The 22,819-nt window shown below is 45.1% G+C and overlaps 1 protein-coding gene across 1 annotated transcript in view; it reads left to right on the top strand.

Annotated features, from left to right (window-relative positions):
• The window catches only part of frmpd2 (FERM and PDZ domain containing 2), a 52,617-nt gene that overhangs the window by 16,476 nt on the left and 13,322 nt on the right, over positions 1–22,819 (top strand). Inside the window, exons 12-21 of the mRNA XM_046356638.1 lie at positions 3,592–3,777; positions 11,787–11,946; positions 12,913–13,126; positions 18,429–18,526; positions 18,792–18,869; positions 18,995–19,102; positions 19,491–19,607; positions 20,025–20,203; positions 20,453–20,554; positions 22,030–22,123. Of these exons, the coding sequence (XP_046212594.1) occupies positions 3,592–3,777; positions 11,787–11,946; positions 12,913–13,126; positions 18,429–18,526; positions 18,792–18,869; positions 18,995–19,102; positions 19,491–19,607; positions 20,025–20,203; positions 20,453–20,554; positions 22,030–22,123 (1,336 nt within the window). The remainder of the gene's footprint in view (positions 1–3,591; positions 3,778–11,786; positions 11,947–12,912; positions 13,127–18,428; positions 18,527–18,791; positions 18,870–18,994; positions 19,103–19,490; positions 19,608–20,024; positions 20,204–20,452; positions 20,555–22,029; positions 22,124–22,819) is intronic.

Genomic DNA, 22,819 nt, shown 5'->3' on the forward strand with positions numbered 1-22,819 from the left:
TTTGTTATGTTACAACCAAGATTGAACTCTTTGGCCTGAATGCCAAACGTCTCGCCTGGAGGAAACCTGGCACCATCCCTATGGTGAAGCATAGGGTGGCAGCATTATGCTGTGATGTTTTTCTGTGGCAAGGACTGAGAGACTAGTCAGGATCAAGGGAAAGATGAACGTAGCAAAGTACAGAGAGTTCGTTGATGAAAACTTGCTCCAGAGCACTCAGGACCTCAAACTGGTTCACCTTCCAAAAGAACAACGACCCTAAGCACTCAGCCACGATAATGCAGGAGTGGCTTCGAGACAAGTCTCTGAATGTCCTTAACGTGCCAGAGCCCGGACTTGAATCCGATCTAACATATCTGGAGAGACCTGAAAATAGCTGTGCAGTGACGCTCCCCATCCAACCTGACAGAGCTTGAGGGAGAAGAGAGGAATGGGAGAAACTCAAATACAGGTGTGTCAATCTTCTAGCCTCATGTGGAAAAGGTCAAGGGGTCTGAATACTCTGAATGCACTGTATACATACACTATATATACAAATTAGTGGATTCTGCTATTTCAGCCACACCCGTTGCTGACAGTTGTATACAATCAAGCACACAGCCATGCAATCTCCATAGACAAACACAGGCAGGAGAATGGCCTTACTTAATAGCTCAGTGACTTTCAACGTGGCACCGTCATAGGATGCCACCTTTCCAACATGTCAGTTCGTCAAATATATACCCTGCTAGAGTAGCTCCAGTAAATTGTAAGCGTTGTTTTGTGAAGTGGAAACATCTCGGAGCAACAATGGCTCAGCAACAAAGTGGTAGGCCACACAAGCTCTCAGAACCAGACCGCTGATGTGTGTTGCACATAAATATCGCCTGTCCTCAGTTGCAAAACTCACTACCTTCCTGCCTCTGGACGCAATGTCAGCACAATAACTGTTCGTGAGGAGCTTCATGAAATGGGTTTCCATGGCTGAGCAGTTGCGCACAAGCCTAAGATCACCATGCACAATGTCAAGCGTAGACTGGAGTGGTGTAAAGCTCACCGCCATTGGACTCTGGAGCAGTGGAAATGCTTCATTAAATAGTACCCGCAAAACACCAGTCTCAAAGTCAACAGTGAAGAGGCGACTCCGGTATGCTGGCCTTCTAGGCAGAGTTCCTCTGTCCAATGTCTGTGTTCTTTTGCCCATCTTAAACTTTTCTTTTTATTGGCCAGTGTGAGATATGGCTTTTTCTTTGCAATTCTGCCTAGAAGGACAGCATCCCAGAGTCGCCTCTTCACTGTCGATGTTGAGACTGGTGTTTTGCGGGTACTATTTAATGAAGCTGCCAGTTGAGGACTTGTGAGCCGTCTGTTTCTCAAACTAGACACTCTAATGTACTTGTCCTCTTGCTCTGTTGTGCACCGGGGCCTCCCACTCCTCTTTCAATTCTGGTTAGAGCTAGTTTGCACTGTTCTGTTAAGGGAGTAGTACACAGTGTTGTACGAGATCTTCAGTTTCCTGGCAATTTCTCACATGGAATAGCCGTCATTTCTCAGAACAAAAATAAACCGACGAGTTCCAGAAGAAAGTACTTTGTTTCTGGTCATTTTCAGTAATGTAATCGAAAACACAAATGCTGATGCTCCAGATACTCAACTATTCTAAAAAAGGCCAGCTTTATTGCTTCTTTAATCAGAACAACAATTTTCAGCTGTGCTAACATACTTGCAAAAGGGTTTTCTAATGATCAATTAGCCTTTTAAAATGATAAACTTGGATTAGCTAAAACAAAATGCCATTGGAACACAGAAGTGATGGTTGCTGATAATGTCTCTCTGTACGCCTATGTAGATATTCCATAAAAGAATCAGCCATTTCCAGCTCCAATAGTCATTTACCACATTAACAATGTCTACACTGTATTTCTGGTCAATTTGATGTTATATTAATGGACAAAATATGTGATTTTCATTCAAAAAGAAGGACATTTCTAGGTGACCACAAACTATTTGAACGGTCGTGTATCTATATACACTGCTCAAAAAATAAAGGGAACACTAAAATAACACATCCTAGATCTGAAATAATAAAATATTCTTATTAAATACTTTTTTCTTTACATAGTTGAATGTGCTGACAACAAAATCACACAAAAATTATCCATGGAAATCAAATTTATCAACCCATGGAGGTCTGGATTTGGAGTCACACTCAAAATTAAAGTGGAAAACCACACTACAGGCTGATCCAACTTTGATGTAATGTCCTGAAAACAAGTTAAAATTAGGCTCAGTAGTGTGTGTGGCCTCCACGTGCCTGTATGACCTCCCTACAACGCATGGGCATGCTCCTGATGAGGTGGTGGATGGTCTCCTGAGGGATCTCCTCCCAGACCTGGACTAAAGCATCCGCCAACTTCTGGACAGTCTGTGGTGCAACGTGGCGTTGGTGGATGGAGCGAGACATGATGTCCCAGATGTGCTCAATTGGATTCATCTCATCTCGGTACCTAATGGCAGTCAGGCTACCTCTGGCGAGCACATGTAGGGCTGTGCGGCCCCCCAAAGAAATGCCACCCCACACCATGACTGACTCACCGCCAAACCGGTCATGCTGGAGGATGTTGCAGGCAGCAGAACGTTCTCCACGGCGTCTCCAGACTCTGTCACGTCTGTCACGTGCTCAGTGTGAACCTGCTTTCATCTGTGAAGAGCACAGGGCGCCAGTGGCGAATTTGCCAATCTTGGTGTTCTCTGGCAAATGCCAAACGTCCTGCACGGTGTTGTAAGCACTACCCCCACCTGTGGACGTCGGGCCCTCATACCACCCACATGGAGTCTGTTTCTGACCATTTGAGCAGACACATGCACATTTGTGGCCTGCTGGAGGTCATTTTGCAGGGCTCTGGCAGTGCTCCTCCTTGCACAAAGGCGGAGGTCGCGGTCCTGCTGCTGGGTTGTTGCCCTCCTACGGCCTCCCCCATGTCTCCTGATGTACTGGCCTGTCTCCTGGTAGCGCCTCCATGCTCTGGACACTACGCTGACAGACACAGCAAACCTTCTTGCCACAGCTCGCATTGATGTGCCATCCTGGATGAGCTGCACTACCAGAGCCACTTGTGTGGGTTTTGGACTCCGTCTCATGCTACCACTAGAGTGAAAGCACCGCCAGCATTCAAAAGTGACCAAAACATCAGGAAGCATAGGAACTGAGAAGTGGTCTGTCGTCTTCACCTGCAGAACCACTCCTTTATTGGGGGTGTCTTGCTAATTGCCTATAATTTCCACCTGTTGTCTATTCCATTTGCACAACAGCATGTGAAATTTATTGTCAATCAGTGTTGGTTCCTAAGTGGACAGTTTGATTTCACAGAAGTGTGATTGACTTGGAGTTACATTGTGTTGTTTAAGTGTTCCCTTTATTTTTTTGAGCAGTGTATAAAATGGTTATCTCAGTCTCATTAATTCCATACTACTAATATGTGGACTCATATTTCAATCATTATACTAAAAGACTGTGGCACCTGCACGGTGCACCAAAGGCAAACATTCTTAGCCCGTGCGGGAAGCTTGCACGTCGGCCGTTCTAACGTCTAACATCTTACTTCCTCCCAGGCCACCCAGCAGCTTCCTGAGTATGGCGTTCTGTTCTACCGCGTGGGTCGCGAGAAGAAGCCAGTCATCGGAGAGCTGATCTTAGGAGTGTGTGCCAAAGGAGTCATAGTGTATGAGGTTAAAGATAGCTCCCGCTCCACGAGTCAGACATTCCACTGGCGGGAAACGGCCAGTATTTCCTCCTCTGTGAGTATCATGCCTTTTTATGATAATGCAAACACTGTTTTTCTTTATTGAAGGGAACTGAGGAATGTTGAAAGTGAAAGTTTACTGAATATACTGAACAAAAATATAAACGCAGCAATTTCAAACATTTTACTGAGTTGAAGTTCACATAAGGAAATCTAGGCCCTAATCTATAGTTTTCACATGACTGCGAATAAAGATATGCATCTGTTGATCACATATACTTTAAAAAGGTAGGGGCGTGGATCAGAAAACACATCTCCTTTGCATAGGTTGATAGGGCCTATGGAATGTTGTCCTACTCCTCTTCAATGGCTGTGTGAAGTTGCTGTATATTAGCGGGAACTGGAACACAATTTCATACATGTCGATCCAGAGCATCCCACACATGCTCAATGGTTGACATATCTGGTGAGTATAGAGGACATGGAAGAACTGGGACATTTTCAACTTCCAGGAGTTGTGTATAGATCCTTGCGACACAGGGCTGTGCATTATCATGCTGAAACATTAGGTGATGGCGGTGGATGAATGGCACGACAATGGACCTCACGGTATCTCTGTGCATTCAAATTCCTGTCAATACAATGCAATTGTGTTCGTTATCCATAGCTTATGCCTGCCCATACCATGATCGTAAGGTCTGAGATCCCTAAAGATTGGAAAGTTTCCGCGGTCATCCCACTGTTCAAAGGGGGAGACACTCTAGACCAAAACTGTTACAGACCTATATCTATCCTACCCTGCATTTCTAAAGTTTTTGAAAGCAGAGTTAACAAACAGATCACCGACCATTTCGAATCCCAACGTTCCTTCTCCGCTATGCAATCTGGTTTCTGAGCTGGTCAAGGGTGCACCTCAACCACGCTCAAGGTCCTAAACGATATCATAACCGCCATTGATAACAAAACAATACTGTGCAGCCGTTTTCATGGACCTGGCCAAGGCTTTCGACTCTGTCTATCACCGCACTCTTATCTGCAGACTCAACAGCCTTGGTTTCTCAAATGACTGCCTCGCCTGGTTCACTAACTACTTCTCAGATAGAGTTCAGTGTGTCGAATCGGAGGGCCTGTTGTCCGGACCTCTGGCAGTCTCTTTGGGGGTGCCACAGGGTTAAATTCTAGGGCCGACTCTTTTCTCTGTATATATCAATGATGTCGCTCTTGCTGCTGGTGACTCTCTGATCCACCTCTATGCAGATGATACCATTTTGTATACGTCTAGCCCTTCTTTGGACACTGTTAACAAACCTCCAAACGAGCTTCAAGTCCATACAACACTCCTACAGTGGCTTCCAACTGCTCTTAAATGCTATTAAAACTAAATGCATGCTCTTCAACCAATCGCTGCCCCCAACGGCCCACCCATCTAGCATCACTATTCTGGACGGTTCTGACTTAGAATATGTGGACAACTACAAATACCTAGGTGTCTGGTTAGACTGTAAACTCTCCTTCCAGACTTACATTAAGCATCTCCAATCCATAATTAAATCTAGACTTGGCTTCCTATTTTGCAACAAATCATCCTTCACTCATGCTGCCAAACATACCCTCATAAAACTAATGTCATTTACAAAATAGCCTCCAACACTCTACTCAGCAAATTGGATGTAGTCTATCACGGTGCCATCAGTTTTGTCATCAAAGCCCCATATAATACCCACCAGTGTGATCTGTATGCTCTCGTTGGCTGGCCCTCGCTTCATATTCGTTGCCAAACCCACTGGCTCCAGGTCATCTGTAAGTCTTTGCTAGGTAAAGCCCCGCCTTATCTCAGCTCACTGGTCACCATAGCAGCACATAGCGCTCCAGCAGGTATATTTCACTGGTCACCCCCATCAGCTGTCAGAGCAGCTTACCCGTCATTGCACCTGTACACAGCCCCTCTGTAAATAGCCCACCCAGCTACCTCATCCCCATATTGTTATTTATTTTTTGCTCCTTTGCACCCCAGTATCTCTACTTGCACATTCATCTTCTGCACATCTATCAATCGTGTTTCATTGCGAAATTGTAATTATGGCTTGGCTTATTTATTGCCTTACCTCCCTAATCTTACTGTTACGGTTTTCTTCCTTCGAAAGAGAGTCAGACCAAAATGCAGCGTGGTTAGTTCGATACATCTTTAATAGACGGAAAAACACGAACAATACAAAACAACAAACGGAACGTGAAAACCTATACAGCCTATCTGGTGACTACAAACACAGAGACAGGAACAATCACCCACAAAACACTCAAAGAATATGGCTGCCTAAATATGGTTCCCAATCAGAGACAACGATAATCACCTGACTCTGATTGAGAACCGCCTTAGGCAGCCATAGACTATGCTAGACACCCCACAAAACCCCAAGACAAAAACGCACCACAATAACCCATGTCACACCCTGGCCTGACCAAATAAATGAAGACAAACATACTATACTTCGACCAGGGCGTGACAGAACACCCCCCTAAGGTGCAGACTCCCGGACGCACATCAAAACAATAGGGAGGGTCCGGGTGGGCGTCTGTCCATGGTGGCGGCTCCGGCTCGGGACGTGGACCCCACTCCATCAATGTCTTAGTTCCTCCCCCTCGCGTCCTAGGATAGTCCACCCTCGCCGCCGACCATGGCCTAGTAGTCCTCACCCAGAACCCCACTGGACTGAGGGGCAGCTCGGTACTGAGGGGCAGCTCGGTACTGAGGGGCAGCTCGGGACTGAGGAAGCTCAGCACTGAGGGGAAGCTCAGCACTAAGGGGAAGCTCAGCACTGAGGGGAAGCTCAGCAGCGCTGAACAGGCGGGAGACTCCGGCAGCACAGGAGAAGAGGAAGGCTCTGGCTGCGCTAAACAGGCGGGAGACTCCAGCAGCGCTGTAGAGGAGGAAGGCTCTGGCTGCGCTGAACAGGCGGGAGGCTCCGGCAGCGCTGTAAAGGAGGAAGGCTCGGGCAGCGCTGAACAGGCGGGATACTCCGGCAGTGCAGGAGAGGAGAAAGGCTCCGGCAGCGCTGGAGAGGTGAGGCGTACTGTAGACCTGATGCGTGGTGCTGGCACTGGTAGTACTGGGCGGAGGACACGCACAGGAAGCCTGGTGCAGGGAGCTGCCACCTGAGGACTGGTGTGTGGAGGTGGCACTGGATAGACCGGACCGTGCAGGCGCACTGGAGCTCTTGAGCTCCGAGCCTGCCCAACCTTACCTGGCTCGATGCCCACTCTAGCTCGGCCAATAAGAAGAGCTGGTATGTACCGCACCGGGCTATGCAACCGCACTGGAGACACCGTGCGCTCCACAGCATAACACGGTGCCTGCCCGGTCTCTTTAGCCCCCCGGTAAGCACAGGAAGTTAGCCCAGGTCTCCTACCTGGCTTAGCCATACTCCCTGTGAGCCTCCCCCCAATACATTTTTGGGGCTGACTCTCGGGCTTCCATCCGCGTCGCCGTGCTGCTTCTTCATACAAGTGCCTCTCCGCTTTCTCCGCCTCCAGTTCTTCTTTGGGGCGGCGATATTCTCCAGGCTGTGCCCAGGGTCCTTTTCCGTCCAATATCTCCCCCCAAGTCCAGAAGTCCTGTGATCGCTGCTCCTCACGATAAACAGGGGGAGTTGGCTCAGGTCTGCACCCTGACTCTGGCACACTCTCCCTGAGCCCCCCCCAAGACATTTTTGGGGCTGACTCTCGGGCTTCCTTGCCAACCATGTTCCCTCGTATCGCCGGCTCCTATCTCCAGCTGCCTCTGCTCTCCTAAGTGCCTCCACCTGTTCCCATGGGAGACGATCTCTTCCCGCCAATATCTCCTCCTAAGTGTAACAACCCTTGCCATCCAAAACGTCTTCCCATGTCCATTCCTCCTTTCGCTGCTTCTGCTGCCACTGCCTGTCACCACGCAGCTTGGTCCTGTTGTGGTGGGTGATTCTGTTACGGTTTTCTTCCGTCGAAAGAAAGTCGGACCAAAATGCAGCGTGGTTAGTTCGATACATCTTTAATAGACGAAAAAACACATACAATACAAAACAACAAACGGAACGTGAAAACCTATACGGCCTATCTGGTGACTACAAACACAGAGACAGGAACAATCACCCACAAAACACTCAAAGAATATGGCTGCCTAAATATGGTTCCCAATCAGAGACAACGATAATCACCTGACTCTGATTGAGAAACGCCTCAGGAAGCCATAGACTATGCTAGACACCCCACAAAACCCCAAAACAAAAACGCACCACAATAACCCATGTCACACCCTGGCCTGACCAAATAAATGGAGACAAACATACTATACTTCGACCAGGGCGTGACACTTACTACATTTGTACACACTGTATATAGACTTTTCTATAGTGTTATTGACTGTGTTTGTTTATCCCATGTGTAACTCTGTGTTGTTTGTGTTGCACTACTTTGCTTTATCTTGGCCAGGTTGTAAATGAGAACTTGTTCTCAACTGACCTATCTGGTTAAATAAAGGTGAAATAAAATAAAACATTTAATTCAAAATATGTGGCATTGTGTTGTGTGACAAATCAGCACATTTTAGTTGCCTTTTATTGTCCCCAGCACAAGGTGCACCTGTGTAATGATCATGCTGTTTAGCTTCTTGATATGCCATACCTGTCAGGTGGATAGATTATGTTGGACATACATTTTGTTCCGGACTGAGCATATTTCAGGTCTGCTGAAATTTTAACATCGTAAAAATTCTGTGCAACTTCCAGAGAAAGTTTACTGTGAACGCTGAGGCTGTACCCGCTTTAAGTTACACTTTTAACAGTGGCCAAGTAGTCTACTGTGGCTATTTGATCATAATGTAGGTCTACCAGAGTGGCCTACCATCAAAAGCAATGGAGAAAATGGATCTTATAACATTTTAACATAAAAATAGCTGTTCTGTCATTCAGTCAACAGTAGCAGCCAATGTGTGATGTTCAATGTAGGCCAACATTCCATGAGACATGCAGGGCTTGACATTAACCTGTTTATCTACTTGTCCTTCAGACAAGGAGGTTACTGAACATGTTTTTGTGTTGTTTGATACAAGACACCACTTTACAAAATGAAATGCACTATTATTCCCATTAGCATTACTACAGTGAATCAGACAAATTATGCCACCCTCTGCCTATTGGCTACTTAACTAATTCAAGCCTGTCTCAAAATACAACAATGCCCCTTTAAGAACAATTACCTCTTTACCTGACTCACTTTTCAACTCCAAGCGTGCTGTCGTGTGCCTTTTACTGAGTGGCTTTCGTCTGGCCACTCTACCATAAAGGCCTGATTGGTGGAGTGCTGCAGAGATGGTTGTCCTAGAAGTTTCTCCCACCTCCACAGAGGAACTCTGGAGCTCTGTCAGCTCCCTGACCAAGGCCCTTCTCCCTCAATTGCTCAGTTTGGGAAGGCGGCCAGCTCTAGATAGAGTCTTGGTTGTTCCAAAGTTCTTCCATTTAAGAATGATGGATGCCATTGTGTTCTTGTGGACTTTCAATGCTGCAGAAATGTTTTGGTACCCTTCCCCAGATCTGTGCCTCAACACTACTGTCTCTGAGCTCTATGGACAATTCCTTCGACCTCATGGCTTGGTTTTGGCTCTGACATGCACTGTCAACTGTGGCACCTTATATAGACAGGTGTGTGCCTTTCCAAATCATGCCCAATTAATTGAATTTACTACAAGTGGACTCCAATCAAGTTGTGTAAACATCTCAAGGATGATCAATGGAAACAGGATGTACCTGAGCTCAATTGCGAGTATCATAGCAAAGGGTCTGAATACAGTTGAAGTGAGAAGTTTACATACACCTTGTGCAAATACATTTAAACTCAGTTTTTCACAATTCCTGACATTTAATCCTGGTAAAAAATTCCCTGTCTTAGGTCAGTTAGGATCACCACTTTATTTTAAGAATGTGAAATGTCAGAATAATAGGAGAGAATGATTTATTTCCCAGTGGGTCAGAAGTTTACATACATTCAATTAGTAGTTGGTAGCATTGCTTTTAAATTGTTTAACTTGTGTCAAACATTTCAGGTAGCCTACCACAAGCTTTCCACAATAAGTTGGGTGAATTTTGGCCGATTCCTCCTGACAGACCTGGTGTAACTGCGTCAGGTTTGTAGGCCTCCTTGCTTGCACACGCCTTTTCAGGTCTGCCCACACATTTTCTGTAGGATTGAGGTCAGTGCTTTGTGATGGCCACTCCAATACCTTGACTTTGTTGTCCTTAAGCCATTTTGACACAACTTCAGGAGTATGCTTGGGGTCATTGTCCATTTGGAAGACCCATTTGCGACAAAGCATCCTGACTGATGTCTTGAGATGTTGCTTCAATATATCCACATAATTTTCTTCCCTCATGATGCCATCTATTTTGTGAAGTGCACTAATCCCTCCGGCAGCAAAGCACCTCCACAACATGATGCTGCCACCCCCGTGCTTCACTGTTGGGATGGTATTCTTTGGCTTGCAGGCCTCCCCCTTTTTCCTCCAAACATAATGATGGTCATTATGGCCATACCGTCTATTTTGGTTTCATGAGACCAGAGGACATTTCTATGATCTTTGTCCCCATGTGCAGTTGCAAACTGTAGTTCTTTTTAATGGTGGTTTTGGAGCAGTGGCTCCTTCCTTGCTGAGAGGCCTTTCATGTTATGTTGACATTGGACTCGTTTTACTGTGGATATAGATACTTTTGAATCTGTTTCCTTCAGCATCTTCACACGGTCCTTTGCTGTTGTTCTACGATTGATTTGCACTTTTCACACCAAAGTACGTTCATCTCTAGGAGACCGAACTCGTCTCCTTCTTGAGCGATATGACGGCTGCGTGGTCCCATGGTGTTTATACTTGCATACTATTGTTTGTACAGATGGTACCTAGGCATTTGGAAATTGCTCCCAAGGATGAACCAGACTTGTGGATGTGTACAATTCTTTTTCTGAGGTCTTGGCTGATTTTGTTTTTTTCTTCCCATGATGTCAAGAAAAGAGTCACTGAGTTTGAAGGTCTTGAAATACATCCACAGGTACACCTCCTATTGACTCAAATGATGTCAATTAGCCTATCTGAAGCTTCTAATGCCATGACTAAATTTTCAGGAATTTTCCAAGCTGTTTAAAGGCACAGTCAACTTAGTGTATGTAAACTTCTGACCCACTGGAATTGTGATACAGTAAATTATAAGTGAAATAATCTGTCTGTAAACAATTGTTGGAAGAATTACTTGTGTCATGCACAAAGTAGATGTCCTAACCAACTTGCCAAAACTATAGTTTGTTAACAAGACATTTGTGGAGTGGTTGAAAAACGAGTTTTAATAACTCCAAACTAAGTGTATGTAAACTTCCGACTTCAGCTGTACTTATGTAAATTGTCAATGTGGGGTATTATGTTTAGATTGATGAGTAATTGTCTTATTTAATCCATTTGAGAATAAGGCTGTAATGTAACAAAATGTGTAAAAAGTGAAGAGGTCTGAATACTTTCCGGATGCACCTACTCACGAGCACAGCTGTAAACACAGTCCAGTTCAATGTAAATGCCACAGATCCATATATGGTAACGGCCTATTTACATATACATATCTACTGCAACTCTGATTGGTCATGCTGCCAGTCTTTGTAGAGTAAGGGCTGAGTTGTTCTCAACAGAATCCTACTCCAATGCGTTCTGCCAGCAACAAAATCTCTTACATAGTTGGTTTTGTTTCATTATGTTACATTGAACGTTGTTAATATTGCATTCATTCGATAGCAATTGCCAAAGTAAAGGAAAACGTTGATAGTGTTAACAGGGAAAACTCTTGAATGTTGAGTTCCATCTCATGCTTCTCTTCCTGGGCTGATAGTTCTTCCGGGAGGCAGTATAGGGGCTACTGCACGCCGGTGCGCAGCTTAGAGGAAACATGTTGCGTTTTTATTTTTGTTCAGTGAAGTTGAATTTAAATATTTATTTTAGCGGTTGTTTTTGTTGGCTTGTTATGTCTGTAAATGCCTTAACCGGTCCTCTCTGTCCTACCACAGCGCCGTAAATTTGTCATCGAGAGTAGAGGGAGCAAGAAAAAGCACACCTTAGTCACAGAGAGATCCAAGACGGCCACGTACCTGTGCAACCTTTGTTCTGCCCAACACAAGTTTCACAATGAGATGAACTCTCGCCAGCTCAGTCACAGTCTGGCCTCAGGTCAGAACCTTTCATGTCATCCTAACTGGCTTGGGGCCAAAGGTTTTTCCTGGTTTGGTAACAGTCAAGAAGAACTCCTGGCCCCGTCCGTAACTACTACTACTACTAACTACTACATTCCTGTTAATACTATGCCAGAGACAGCTTGTTCTGATTTTATACAGTTTGTGTCCCGTTCTTGGTGAATGTTAGCCTGACTTTTTGCCAGACTCTTCAGCCATACAGCTAGCAAGCTATACACTGATTGTACAAAACATTAGGGACATCTACTCTTTCCATGACATAGACTGACCAGGTGAGTCCAGGTAAAAACGATGATCCATTATTGATTCACTTGTTAAATCCACTTCAATCAGTGTAGATGAAGGGGAGGAGGCAGGTTAAAGAAGGATTTTTAAGCCTTGAGACAATTGAGAGATGGATTGTGTAAGTGTGCCATTCAGAGGGTGAATTGGCAAGACAAAAAATGTATGTGCCTTTGAACTGAGTATGTATGGTAGTTGGCGCTATGCGCAACAGTTTGAGTCGTCGAGAACTGGCAGTGCTGCTGGGTTTTACACGCTCAACAGTTTCCCGTGTGGATCAAGAATGGTCCACCACCCAAAAGACATCCAGCCAACTTGACACAACTGTGGGAAGCATTGGAGTCAACATGGGCCAGCATCCCTGTGGAACGCTTTCGACAACTCGTAGAGTGCATGCCACGACGAATTGCGGCTGTTCTGAGGACAAGAGGGGTGCAACTCAATATTAGTAAGGTGTTCCCAATGTTTTGTCCACTCAGTGTATATCCTGCTATTGTTCCACGTGGGCTCATTGACAGGCAAAACAGGGACATGTTGTGATTATAGTAGTTATTAGAGCCATTTGCAAACTTATTAGATTTACATTTACACCCATTTTGATTTCACTTTAGCCACTTTTGACCACCCATGGTTTGAACGTAAGAGCCCCTTCTCTTTCCAGAGGAGAGCATAGTGCAGTATGCGGCAGTGTGTCGGGCTCAGAACAGCCGTAGCCAGATGAACAGCCAGGTGAGCCGGTGCTCTGTCTCTGAGTCCATACGGACAGACAGCGGTCTGACCACACCGCAGGACGACTCCATGACCAAACTGTGTGATGACATTGCCGCCAAGATCGAGGCGCGGATCAAAAAGCAGCGTGTCCTCCACGAGCAGGGGTAGGAGTGATGGAGAGCATGAAGTTCCCTTCCCTGTATTATATATATATATATATATATATATATATATATATATATATATACTGTACATACCTTTTCTTTAAATTCTTGCATCTTTTAATTACCTTTTATACAGTGGCAAGAAAAAGTATGTGAACTACCTGGAATTACCTGAATTTATGCATAAATTGGTCATAAAATGTTATCTGATCTTCGTTTAAATCATAACAATAGACAAACACTGTCTGCTTAAACTAATGATACACAAGCAATTATACATTTTCATGTCTTTTTTTAACACACCGTGTAAACATTCACAGTGCAGGGTGGAAAAAGGGAACCCTTGGATTTAATAACTGGTTGACACTCCTTTAGCAGCAATAACCTCAACCTAATGTTTTCTGTAGTTGCGGATCAGACCTGCGCAATGGTCAGGAGGACTTTTGGACCATTCCTCTTTAGAAAACTGTTTCAATTCAGCAATATTCTTGGGATGTCTGGTGTGAACTGCTCTCTTGAGGTCATGCAACAGCATCTCAATCGGGTTGAGGTCAGGACTCTGACTGGGCCACTCCAGAAGGTGTATTTTCTTTTGTTGAAGCCATTCTGCTGTTGATATACTTCTGTGTTTTGGGTCATTGCCATGTTGCATCACCAAACTTCTGGGTGATGTCCTGTTGAGCTTCAATTGGCGGCCTTACATTCTCCAGCAAAATGTCTAGATAAACTTGGGAAATATGTCTGATAGCAAGCTGTCCAGGCCCTGAGGCAGCAAAGCAGCCCCAAGCCATGATGCTCCCTCCACCATACTTTACAGTTGGGATGAGGTTTTGATGTTGGTGTGCTCTGCCTTTTTTTCTCCACATATAGAGTTGTGTGTTCCTTCCAAACAACTCACCTGTAGTTTCATCTGTCCACATATTTTTTTGCCAGTAGGGCTGTGGAACATCCAAATCAAATCAAATCAAATCAAAATTTATTTGTCACATACACATGGTTAGCAGATGTTAAATGCGAGTGTAGCGAAATGCTTGTGCTTCTAGTTCCGACAATGCAGTGATAACCAACAAGTAATCTAACTAACAATTCCAAAACTACTGTCTTATACACAGTGTAAGGGGATAAGGAACATGTACATAAGGATATATGAATGAGTGATGGTACAGAGCAGCATACAGTAGATGGTATCGAGTACAGTATATACATATGAGATGAGTGTGTAGACAAAGTAAACAAAGTGGCATAGTTAAAGTGGCTAGTGATACATGTGTTACATAAGGATGCAGTCGATGATGTAGAGTACAGTATATACATATGCATATGAGATGAATAATGTAGGGTAAGTAACATTATATAAGGTAGCATTGTTTAAAGTGGCTAGTGATATATTTACATCATTTCCCATCAATTCCCATTATTAAAATGGCTGGAGTTGGGTCAGTGTCAATGACAGTGTGTTGGCAGCAGCCACTCAATGTTAGTGGTGGCTGTTTAACAGTCTGATGGCCTTGAGATAGAAGCTGTTTTTCAGTCTCTCGGTCCCAGCTTTGATGCACCTGTACTGACCTCGCCTTCTGGATGATAGCGGGGTGAACAGGCAGTGGTTCGGGTGGTTGATGTCCTTGATGATCTTTATGGCCTTCCTGTAACAACGGGTGGTGTAGGTGTCCTGGAGGGCAGGTAGTTTGCCCCCGGTGATGCGTTGTGCAGTCCTCACTACCCTCTGGAGAGCCTTACGGTTGAGGGCGGAGCAGTTGCCGTACCAGGCGGTGATACAGCCCGCCAGGATGCTCTCGATTGTGCATCTGTAGAAGTTTGTGAGTGCTTTTGGTGACAAGCCGAATTTCTTCAGCCTCCTGAGGTTGAATAGGCGCTGCTGCGCCTTCTTCACGACGCTGTCAGTGTGAGTGGACCAATTCAGTTTGTCTGTGATGTGTATGCCGAGGAACTTAAAACTAGCTACCCTCTCCACTACTGTTCCATCGATGTGGATAGGGGGGTGTTCCCTCTGCTGTTTCCTGAAGTCCACAATCATCTCCTTAGTTTTGTTGACGTTGAGTGTGAGGTTATTTTCCTGACACCACACTCCGAGGGCCCTCACCTCCTCCCTGTAGGCCGTCTCGTCGTTGTTGGTAATCAAGCCTACCACTGTTGTGTCGTCCGCAAACATGATGATTGAGTTGGAGGCGTGCATGGCCACGCAGTCGTGGGTGAACAGGGAGTACAGGAGAGGGCTCAGAACGCACCCTTGTGGGGCCCACGTGTTGAGGATCAGCGGGGAGGAGATGTTGTTGCCTACCCTCACCACCTGGGGGCGGCCCGTCAGGAAGTCCAGTACCCAGTTCCACAGGGCGGGGTCGAGACCCAGGGTCTCGAGCTTGATGACGAGCTTGGAGGGTACTATGGTGTTGAATGCCGAGCTGTAGTCGATGAACAGCATTCTCACATAGGTATTCCTCTTGTCCAGGTGGGTTAGGGCAGTGTGCAGTGTGGTTGAGATTGCATCGTCTGTGGACCTATTTGGGCGGTAAGCAAATTGGAGTGGGTCTAGGGTGTCAGGTAGGGTGGAGGTGATGGTCCTTGACTAGTCTCTCAAAGCACTTCATGATGACGGAAGTGAGTGCTATGGGGCGGTAGTCGTTTAGCTCAGTTACCTTAGCTTTCTTGGGAACAGGAACAATGGTGGCCCTCTTGAAGCATGTGGGAACAGCAGACTGGTATAGGGATTGATTGAATATGTCCGTAAACACACCGGCCAGCTGGTCTGCGCATGCTCTGAGGGCGCGGCTGGGGATGCCGTCTGGGCCTGCAGCCTTGCGAGGGTTAACACGTTTAAATGTCTTACTCACCTCGGCTGCAGTGAAGGAGAGACCGCATGTTTCCGTTGCAGGCCGTGTCAGTGGCACTGTATTGTCCTCAAAGCGGGCAAAAAAGTTATTTAGTCTGCCTGGAAGCAAGACATCCTGGTCCGTGACTGGGCTGGATTTCATCTTGTAGTCCGTGATTGACTGTAGACCCTGCCACATGCCTCTTGTGTCTGAGCCATTGAATTGAGATTCCACTTTGTCTCTGTACTGACGCTTAGCTTGTTTAATAGCCTTGCGGAGGGAATAGCTGCACTGTTTGTATTCAGTCATGTTGCCAGACACCTTGCCCTGATTAAAAGCAGTGGTTCACGCTTTCAGTTTCACGCGAATGCTGAAATCAATCCACGGTTTCTGGTTAGGGAATGTTTTTATCGTTGCTATGGGAACGACATCTTAGACGCACGTTCTAATGAACTCGCACACCGAATCAGCGTATTCGTCAATATTTCCATCTGACGCAATACGAAACATGTCCCAGTCCACGTGATGGAAGCAGTCTTGGAGTGTAGTCAGCTTGGTCTGACCAGCGTTGGACAGACCTCAGCGTGGGAACCTCTTGTTTTAATTTCTGCCTGTAGGCAGGGATCAGCAAAATGGAGTCGTGGTCAGCTTTTCCGAAAGGGGGGCGGGGCAGGGCCTTATATGCGTCGCGGAAGTTAGAGTAACAATGATCCAAGGTTTTACCACCCCTGGTTGCGCAATTGATATGCTGATAAAATTTAGGGAGTCTTGTTTTCAGATTGGCTTTGTTAAAATCCCCAGCTACAATGAATGCAGCCTCCGGATAAATGGTTTCCAGTTTGCAAAGAGTTAAATAAAGTTCGTTCAGAGCCATCGATGTGTCTGCTTGGGGGGGGTTATATACGGCTGTGATTATAATCGAAGAGAATTCTCTTGGAAGATAATGCGGTCTACATTTGATTGTGAGGAATTCTAAATCAGGTGAACAGAAGGATTTGAGTTCCTGTATGTTTCCTTCATCACACCATGTCCCGTTAGTCATGAGGCATACGCCCCCACCACTCTTCTTACCAGAGAGATGTTTGTTTCTGTCCGCGCGATGCGTGGAGAAACCCGTTGGCTGCACCGCCCTGGATAGCGTCTTTCCAGTAAGCCATGTTTCCGTAAAGCAGAGAACGTTGCAGTCTCTGATGTCCCTCTGGAATGCCACCCTTGTTCGGATTTCATCAACCTTGTTGTCGAGAGACTGGACATTGGCAAGAAGAATGCTGGGAAGTGGTGCGCGATGTGCCCTTTTTCGGAGTCTGACCAGAACACCGCCGCGTTTCCCTCTTTTTCGGAGTCGTTTCCTTGGGTCGCTGCATGCGATCCATTCCGTTGTCCTGTTTGTAAGGCAGAACACAGGATCCGCGTCGCGGAAAACATATTCTTGGTCGTACTGATGGTGAGTTGACGCTGATCTTATATTCAGTAGTTCTTCTCGACTGTATGTAATGAAACCTAAGATGACCTGGGGTACTAATGTAAGAAATAACACGTAAAAAAAACAAAAAACTGCATAGTTTCCAGGTGCACTTTTGCGATCTTTGGACGTGCAGCAATGGTTTTTTTTGGACAGCTGTGGCTTCTTCTGTGGTGTCCTCTCATGAACACGGTCATTCTTGTTTGGTGTTTTACATATCATGGATTTGTCAACAGCTAAAGCATATATTATTATATTATTATTAACACCATTCTTGTTTGGTGTTTTACATATCATGGATTTGTCAACAGAGATGTTAGCATGTTCCAGAGATTTCTGTAAGTCGATTTAGCTGACACTCTAGGATTCTTCTTAACCTCATTGAACATTCTGCTCTGTGCTCTTGCAGTCATCTTTGCAGGACGGCCACTCCTAGGGAGAGTAGCAACAGTGCTGAACTTTTTCCATTTATAAACAATTTGTCTGACCGTGGACTGATGAACATCAAGGCTTAAAGAGATACTTTTGTAACCCCTTCCAGCTTTATGCAAGTCAACAATTCTTAATCTTAGTTCTTCTGAGATCTCTTTTGTTCGAGGCATTGTTCAATGCTTCTTGTGAATAGCAAACTCAAATTTTATGATAGGGCAGGGCAGCTCTAACCAACATCTCCCATCTCGTCTCATTGATTGGACTCCAGGTTAGGTAACTCCTGACTCCAATTAGCTTTTGGAAAAGTCATTAGCCTAGGGGTTCACATATTTTTCAACCTACACTGTGAATATTTAAATCATGTATTCAATATAGAGAAGAAAATACAATAATTTGTGTGTTATTAGTTTAAGCACACTGTGTTTGTCTATTGTTGTGACTTAGATGGAGATCAAATAACATTTTATGACCAATTTATGAAGAAATCCAGGTAATTCCAAAGGGTTCACCTACTTTTCCTTGCCACTGAATGTCTTTCATTGAATGTTTGTCATTTCATTTCTCCCTGTATCATTTCCAGCATAGGGAGACCATTGTCTGGGAACCTGTCACCAGCCCTGTCTCGTGGGTCTGGGAAGTGTGGATCTGAGGCACCCTCTATGTCTTCAGCAGCCAGAGGTATGGCTCGATTATCAGCTCCCAAGACAATTAAAACCTCATAACACTGTTGAATCAGGGACAGGATCAAGAGTCGGTGTTCCCCGGAAGCCTTCCAAAGCCAGGGCACCGCGAGGAGGACACCCTAGCCACCGCCATAGTAGCCTATCATTATCAGGAAGAGATGGCATACAGGCTTCTAACGAGGCAGCTGTGGTCGATGTATTTCGATACCAGGTAGCTGTGGTACTTCAGTCAATAGATGTTCTTTTGTTGTGTTCAATAGATACCCCAACAAAGAGTGTCATACCAGAGAGAGAAGTCATTTGTGTGTCCTTAAAGAAAGACCCGAAGTACGGCGTTGGTGAGTATACCGTTAACAGCATTGAGTCGTGTGTGTGTGTATATATATATACATTAAAGGACATGTTTTAGATTAGCACTACAATGAAAAGTCATTGTTCAAAGGAAATCCTTTTATTTGTTCAGGTATTGTGATAGTTGGAGAAGACACGGTGGGGAAGTACGACCTGGGTATCTTCATAGCATCCATCGTGCCGGGGGGACCAGCGGATAAAGATGGCCGCATCAGACCAGGTCGGTGATCAGGCTTTTTTTTCCCCCCAGGCTTCGCCTCACAAAACTCACACCGGATTATGACGTCTGGTCTGGCTACACAAAACTTGTGGATAATAGCCTTGCATGCCGGGTTTATAGGCTTTCTAAGCTCTTATGTGAGCTTTGTCAGTTGACACTCGGCTGGTTAATTAACAAAGACTAGGGGCCTTGTCTAGATACAACCCCTAGTCCCTTTTCTTATCCCCTGCTTTTATGATGTTTACAAATCTGGATGAATTGGATAGGGGCTAACGGTTGATTCCGGGTCAGGACTAAGTGGACACCAACAACAAGATTAGTCATATTTCAATGAAATATAAAAGTGAAACCTGATATAATGAAATGCTACGGTGATGTTCTCCCTCAGGTGGGCGTCTGATCTCTCTGAACCACACCAGTCTGGAGGGCATGACCTTCAGTGAGGCTGCAGAGGTCATGCAGAACAGCCCACGGGAGGTCACACTCATTGTGTCCCAGCCCAAAGGTACTGGATGTGTGTGGCTCTGCTCTGTTCACAGCTGGTTTAGTAATAAACTGTGTGTTTGAAGTAGACGTGAAACCTGCTGGCTTTTCAGCTCGACACTAGTTAGACCTCCAAATGCTTAATTAAGCTACTGGAATTTGAATTGTTTGTCCTCTGTAGAACTTGACTACAGTACATACCACCAGAGGATGCTGGTGGAAGGAGCTATAGGAGGACGGGCTGGAATGAAGTAAATGAAACGGTATCAAACACGTCACATATTTGACGCCGTTCCATTCCAGCCATTAAAATGAGCTCATCCTCCTATAGCTCCTCCCACCAGCTTCCTCTGATACATACTGTACGTGGCCAGATGTTTCCATGACTTTCATTATTAGCTGATAATTCATCTGTTTTTTTTTGTGTGTTTTTTGACAGTTTCCTTGACACCCAACAGCGTGAGATCTCCGCTATTGAAGAACTACGAGTCCCAGACCACTTTGATGACTGATGTACACTCTGGGGAGGACGACCTGGATGAGATCGTGTCTGTCATGTTGACTCCAAAGACTGGCAGTAGACTGCAACTCCCTGACGTACGCATCCTCAATGCTCAGGTAACCAATGGCTACTGGACCATCTCCTCCGTGTTAAAGACAATACTGTACATACCGCACGTGCTTAGATTCAGGAACAGTGAAGCCTTTTGTGTGATTTTGTACACAAACAAGACAACGAACATTAGCAATCAACTCTACAGAATGTCCGTTAAATCTGATGAAAGAATACAAAAATACAATACAATACAGCCGTTCTCGTGAATTGCACCATTGATCATTAGCTCTTATCCCCAATACATTTTTCAGGATGGCTGCTCCAGGGCTCCTTCCATGAACTGCTTCAGGGGTGATGAGATATCTGTGGAGCTAAAGAAGAACGCTGGAGGAGGGTTAGGGATCAGTATCGCTGTGAGTTAACTCACCAACCCTGCTGTTTCACACCTAACTCCCTAGGACAACACCAGTTATAGGCAAAGGGTGTATTTCCTGGTAGGCGGGAGAGGGATGGACCAACTGTAATTATGTCTATGGGGTGTACAGATGAGTTGACCACACCTCTCTGGACAGGAAGTTAGCTGTCCTCTATGTGTCTGGGTAATCCTTCAGTCCCCTGGGGCTAATCACCTTGGAGAGGGAGGGCCTGCAGCTTGGAACCTGTCTACCTACTGGACATTACAGTAGCCTACAGTAAAGCCCAGGTGTGTGTGTGTGAGAGAGAGAGAGAGAGAGAGAGAGAGAGAGAGAGAGAGAGAGAGAGAGAGAGAGAGAGAGAGAGAGAGAGAGAGAGAGAGAGAGAGAGAGAGACCCCCTGACCCATTACCTAACAGCCTGTGACAGGTCAACCTCAACAGGCTACGTGAGTTACTCACCACTCACAAGGCAGGTAGGTGCAAGCTGTTGAGAGAGAGAGACTTACGTTCCTTATCTTGCAAGAACAAAATATGTACATGTACCTACTGCCTACCGACCTGGTACCGACAGGAATCGCCATGTTCGTCAGTGGCAGACACTTGACTTTGAGCCAATCAGAGAGTCTGAACCTCCACGTGGGGGAGCCGACAGGAGCGACAAGAAAATGATAAAAGAGGGCACTTTTCCTGGTGTAATCCACCCCCTTCATCAGAATTGTTCTAACTAAAACAGTAAAGCTGCATAATGCATTGTGATGTAATCATGATGTTGCTAGTTATCTAGTTGTGGCCATCTGGCTACTGGGCTTACTACAAATTATGGCTAGTTAGCAACAACATTAGTGCATCTTGCTAGTTAGCTAACATTAGCTATCTACAGCAGGCACAAGCCAAACGTAGCTTAAGAAATCTACTGCCATTTTGTGGTCTGGAGTCATTTTAATGACACTGATTGGCGGTTGATCTGTGCTATGTGAACAAGGATACTGACTTTTTGTTGGTGTCTTCTCATTATGTCTAACCCTAAACAGAAAACAAGATCCCACAAAACCCAAACGGAAAATGACAACTTATATATGATCCCCAATCAGAGACAACGATAAACAGCTGCCTCTGATTGGGAACCTCACGTGGCAAAAAACAAAGAAATAGAAAACATAGACGTTCCCACCCAAGTCACACCCTGACCTAACCAAACATAGAGAATAATAAGGATCTCTAAGGTCAGGGCGTGACATTAAGATAGTTCGGTGGGACAACCACATATCACAGGCATAGTAAGTACATTTTCCTCAATGAAGTAGTTAACACCAAAGTAGGAAAATAAAATACAAAATAAAATACAAAATTACATTACTGCTTTAGCAATTAGTCAGACATACAAATGTTATTGATGGCGTATATTGATAAACTTACATTTCCACCGAGACTGTTATATTGTTGGATAATAACCTTGTGTTTCTGGTTCATCAGTGTGGTGTGACCACAGGCCTGCGTCATGGCGGTGTCTTCATCAAAAGCCTAGTCTGTGGAGGGGCTGCTGAGCAAGATGGCCGCATCCAGTCAGGTGCAGTATAATCCTGAACAAGCTATATTATGTTACAGTGAAGCACCTGGACCAATAATGACACTAGAAGAGCATTACACTGGATTATTGCTGCACAAATTGAATTTACACTGAACAAAAATATAAACACAACATATAAAGTGTTGGTCCTCTGTTTCATGAGCTGATATAAAAGATTCCAGAAATTTTACATACACACAAAAAGTGTATTTCTCTCCAATTTTGTGCACAAATTTGTTTACATCCCTGTTAGTCAAGCATTTCTCCTTTGCCAAAATAATCCATCCACCTGACAGGTGTGGCATATCAAGAAGTTTATTAAACATCATGATCATTACACAGGTGCACCTTGTACTGGGGACAATAAAAAGCGACTCTAAAATGTGCAAGTTTTTCTCACAACACAATGCCACAGATGTCTCAAGTATTGAGGGAGAGTGCAATTCGTATGCTGACTGCAGGAATGTCCACCAGAGCTGTTGCCAGAGAATTTAATGTTAATTTCTCTACCATAAGCCACCTAAAACATTGTTTTAGAGAATTTGTCAGTGCGTCCAACCAGCCTCACAACCGCAGACCACATGTATGGCATCGAGGGGGCGAGCGGTTTGCTAATGTCAATGTTGTGAACCCCATTGTGGCGGTGGGGTTATGGTATGGGCAGGCATAAGCTAAGGACAAAGAACACAATTGCAT

The sequence above is a fragment of the Oncorhynchus gorbuscha genome, linkage group LG07, assembly GCF_021184085.1.
Source record: "Oncorhynchus gorbuscha isolate QuinsamMale2020 ecotype Even-year linkage group LG07, OgorEven_v1.0, whole genome shotgun sequence".
NCBI classification, from domain to species: Eukaryota; Metazoa; Chordata; class Actinopteri; order Salmoniformes; family Salmonidae; genus Oncorhynchus; species Oncorhynchus gorbuscha.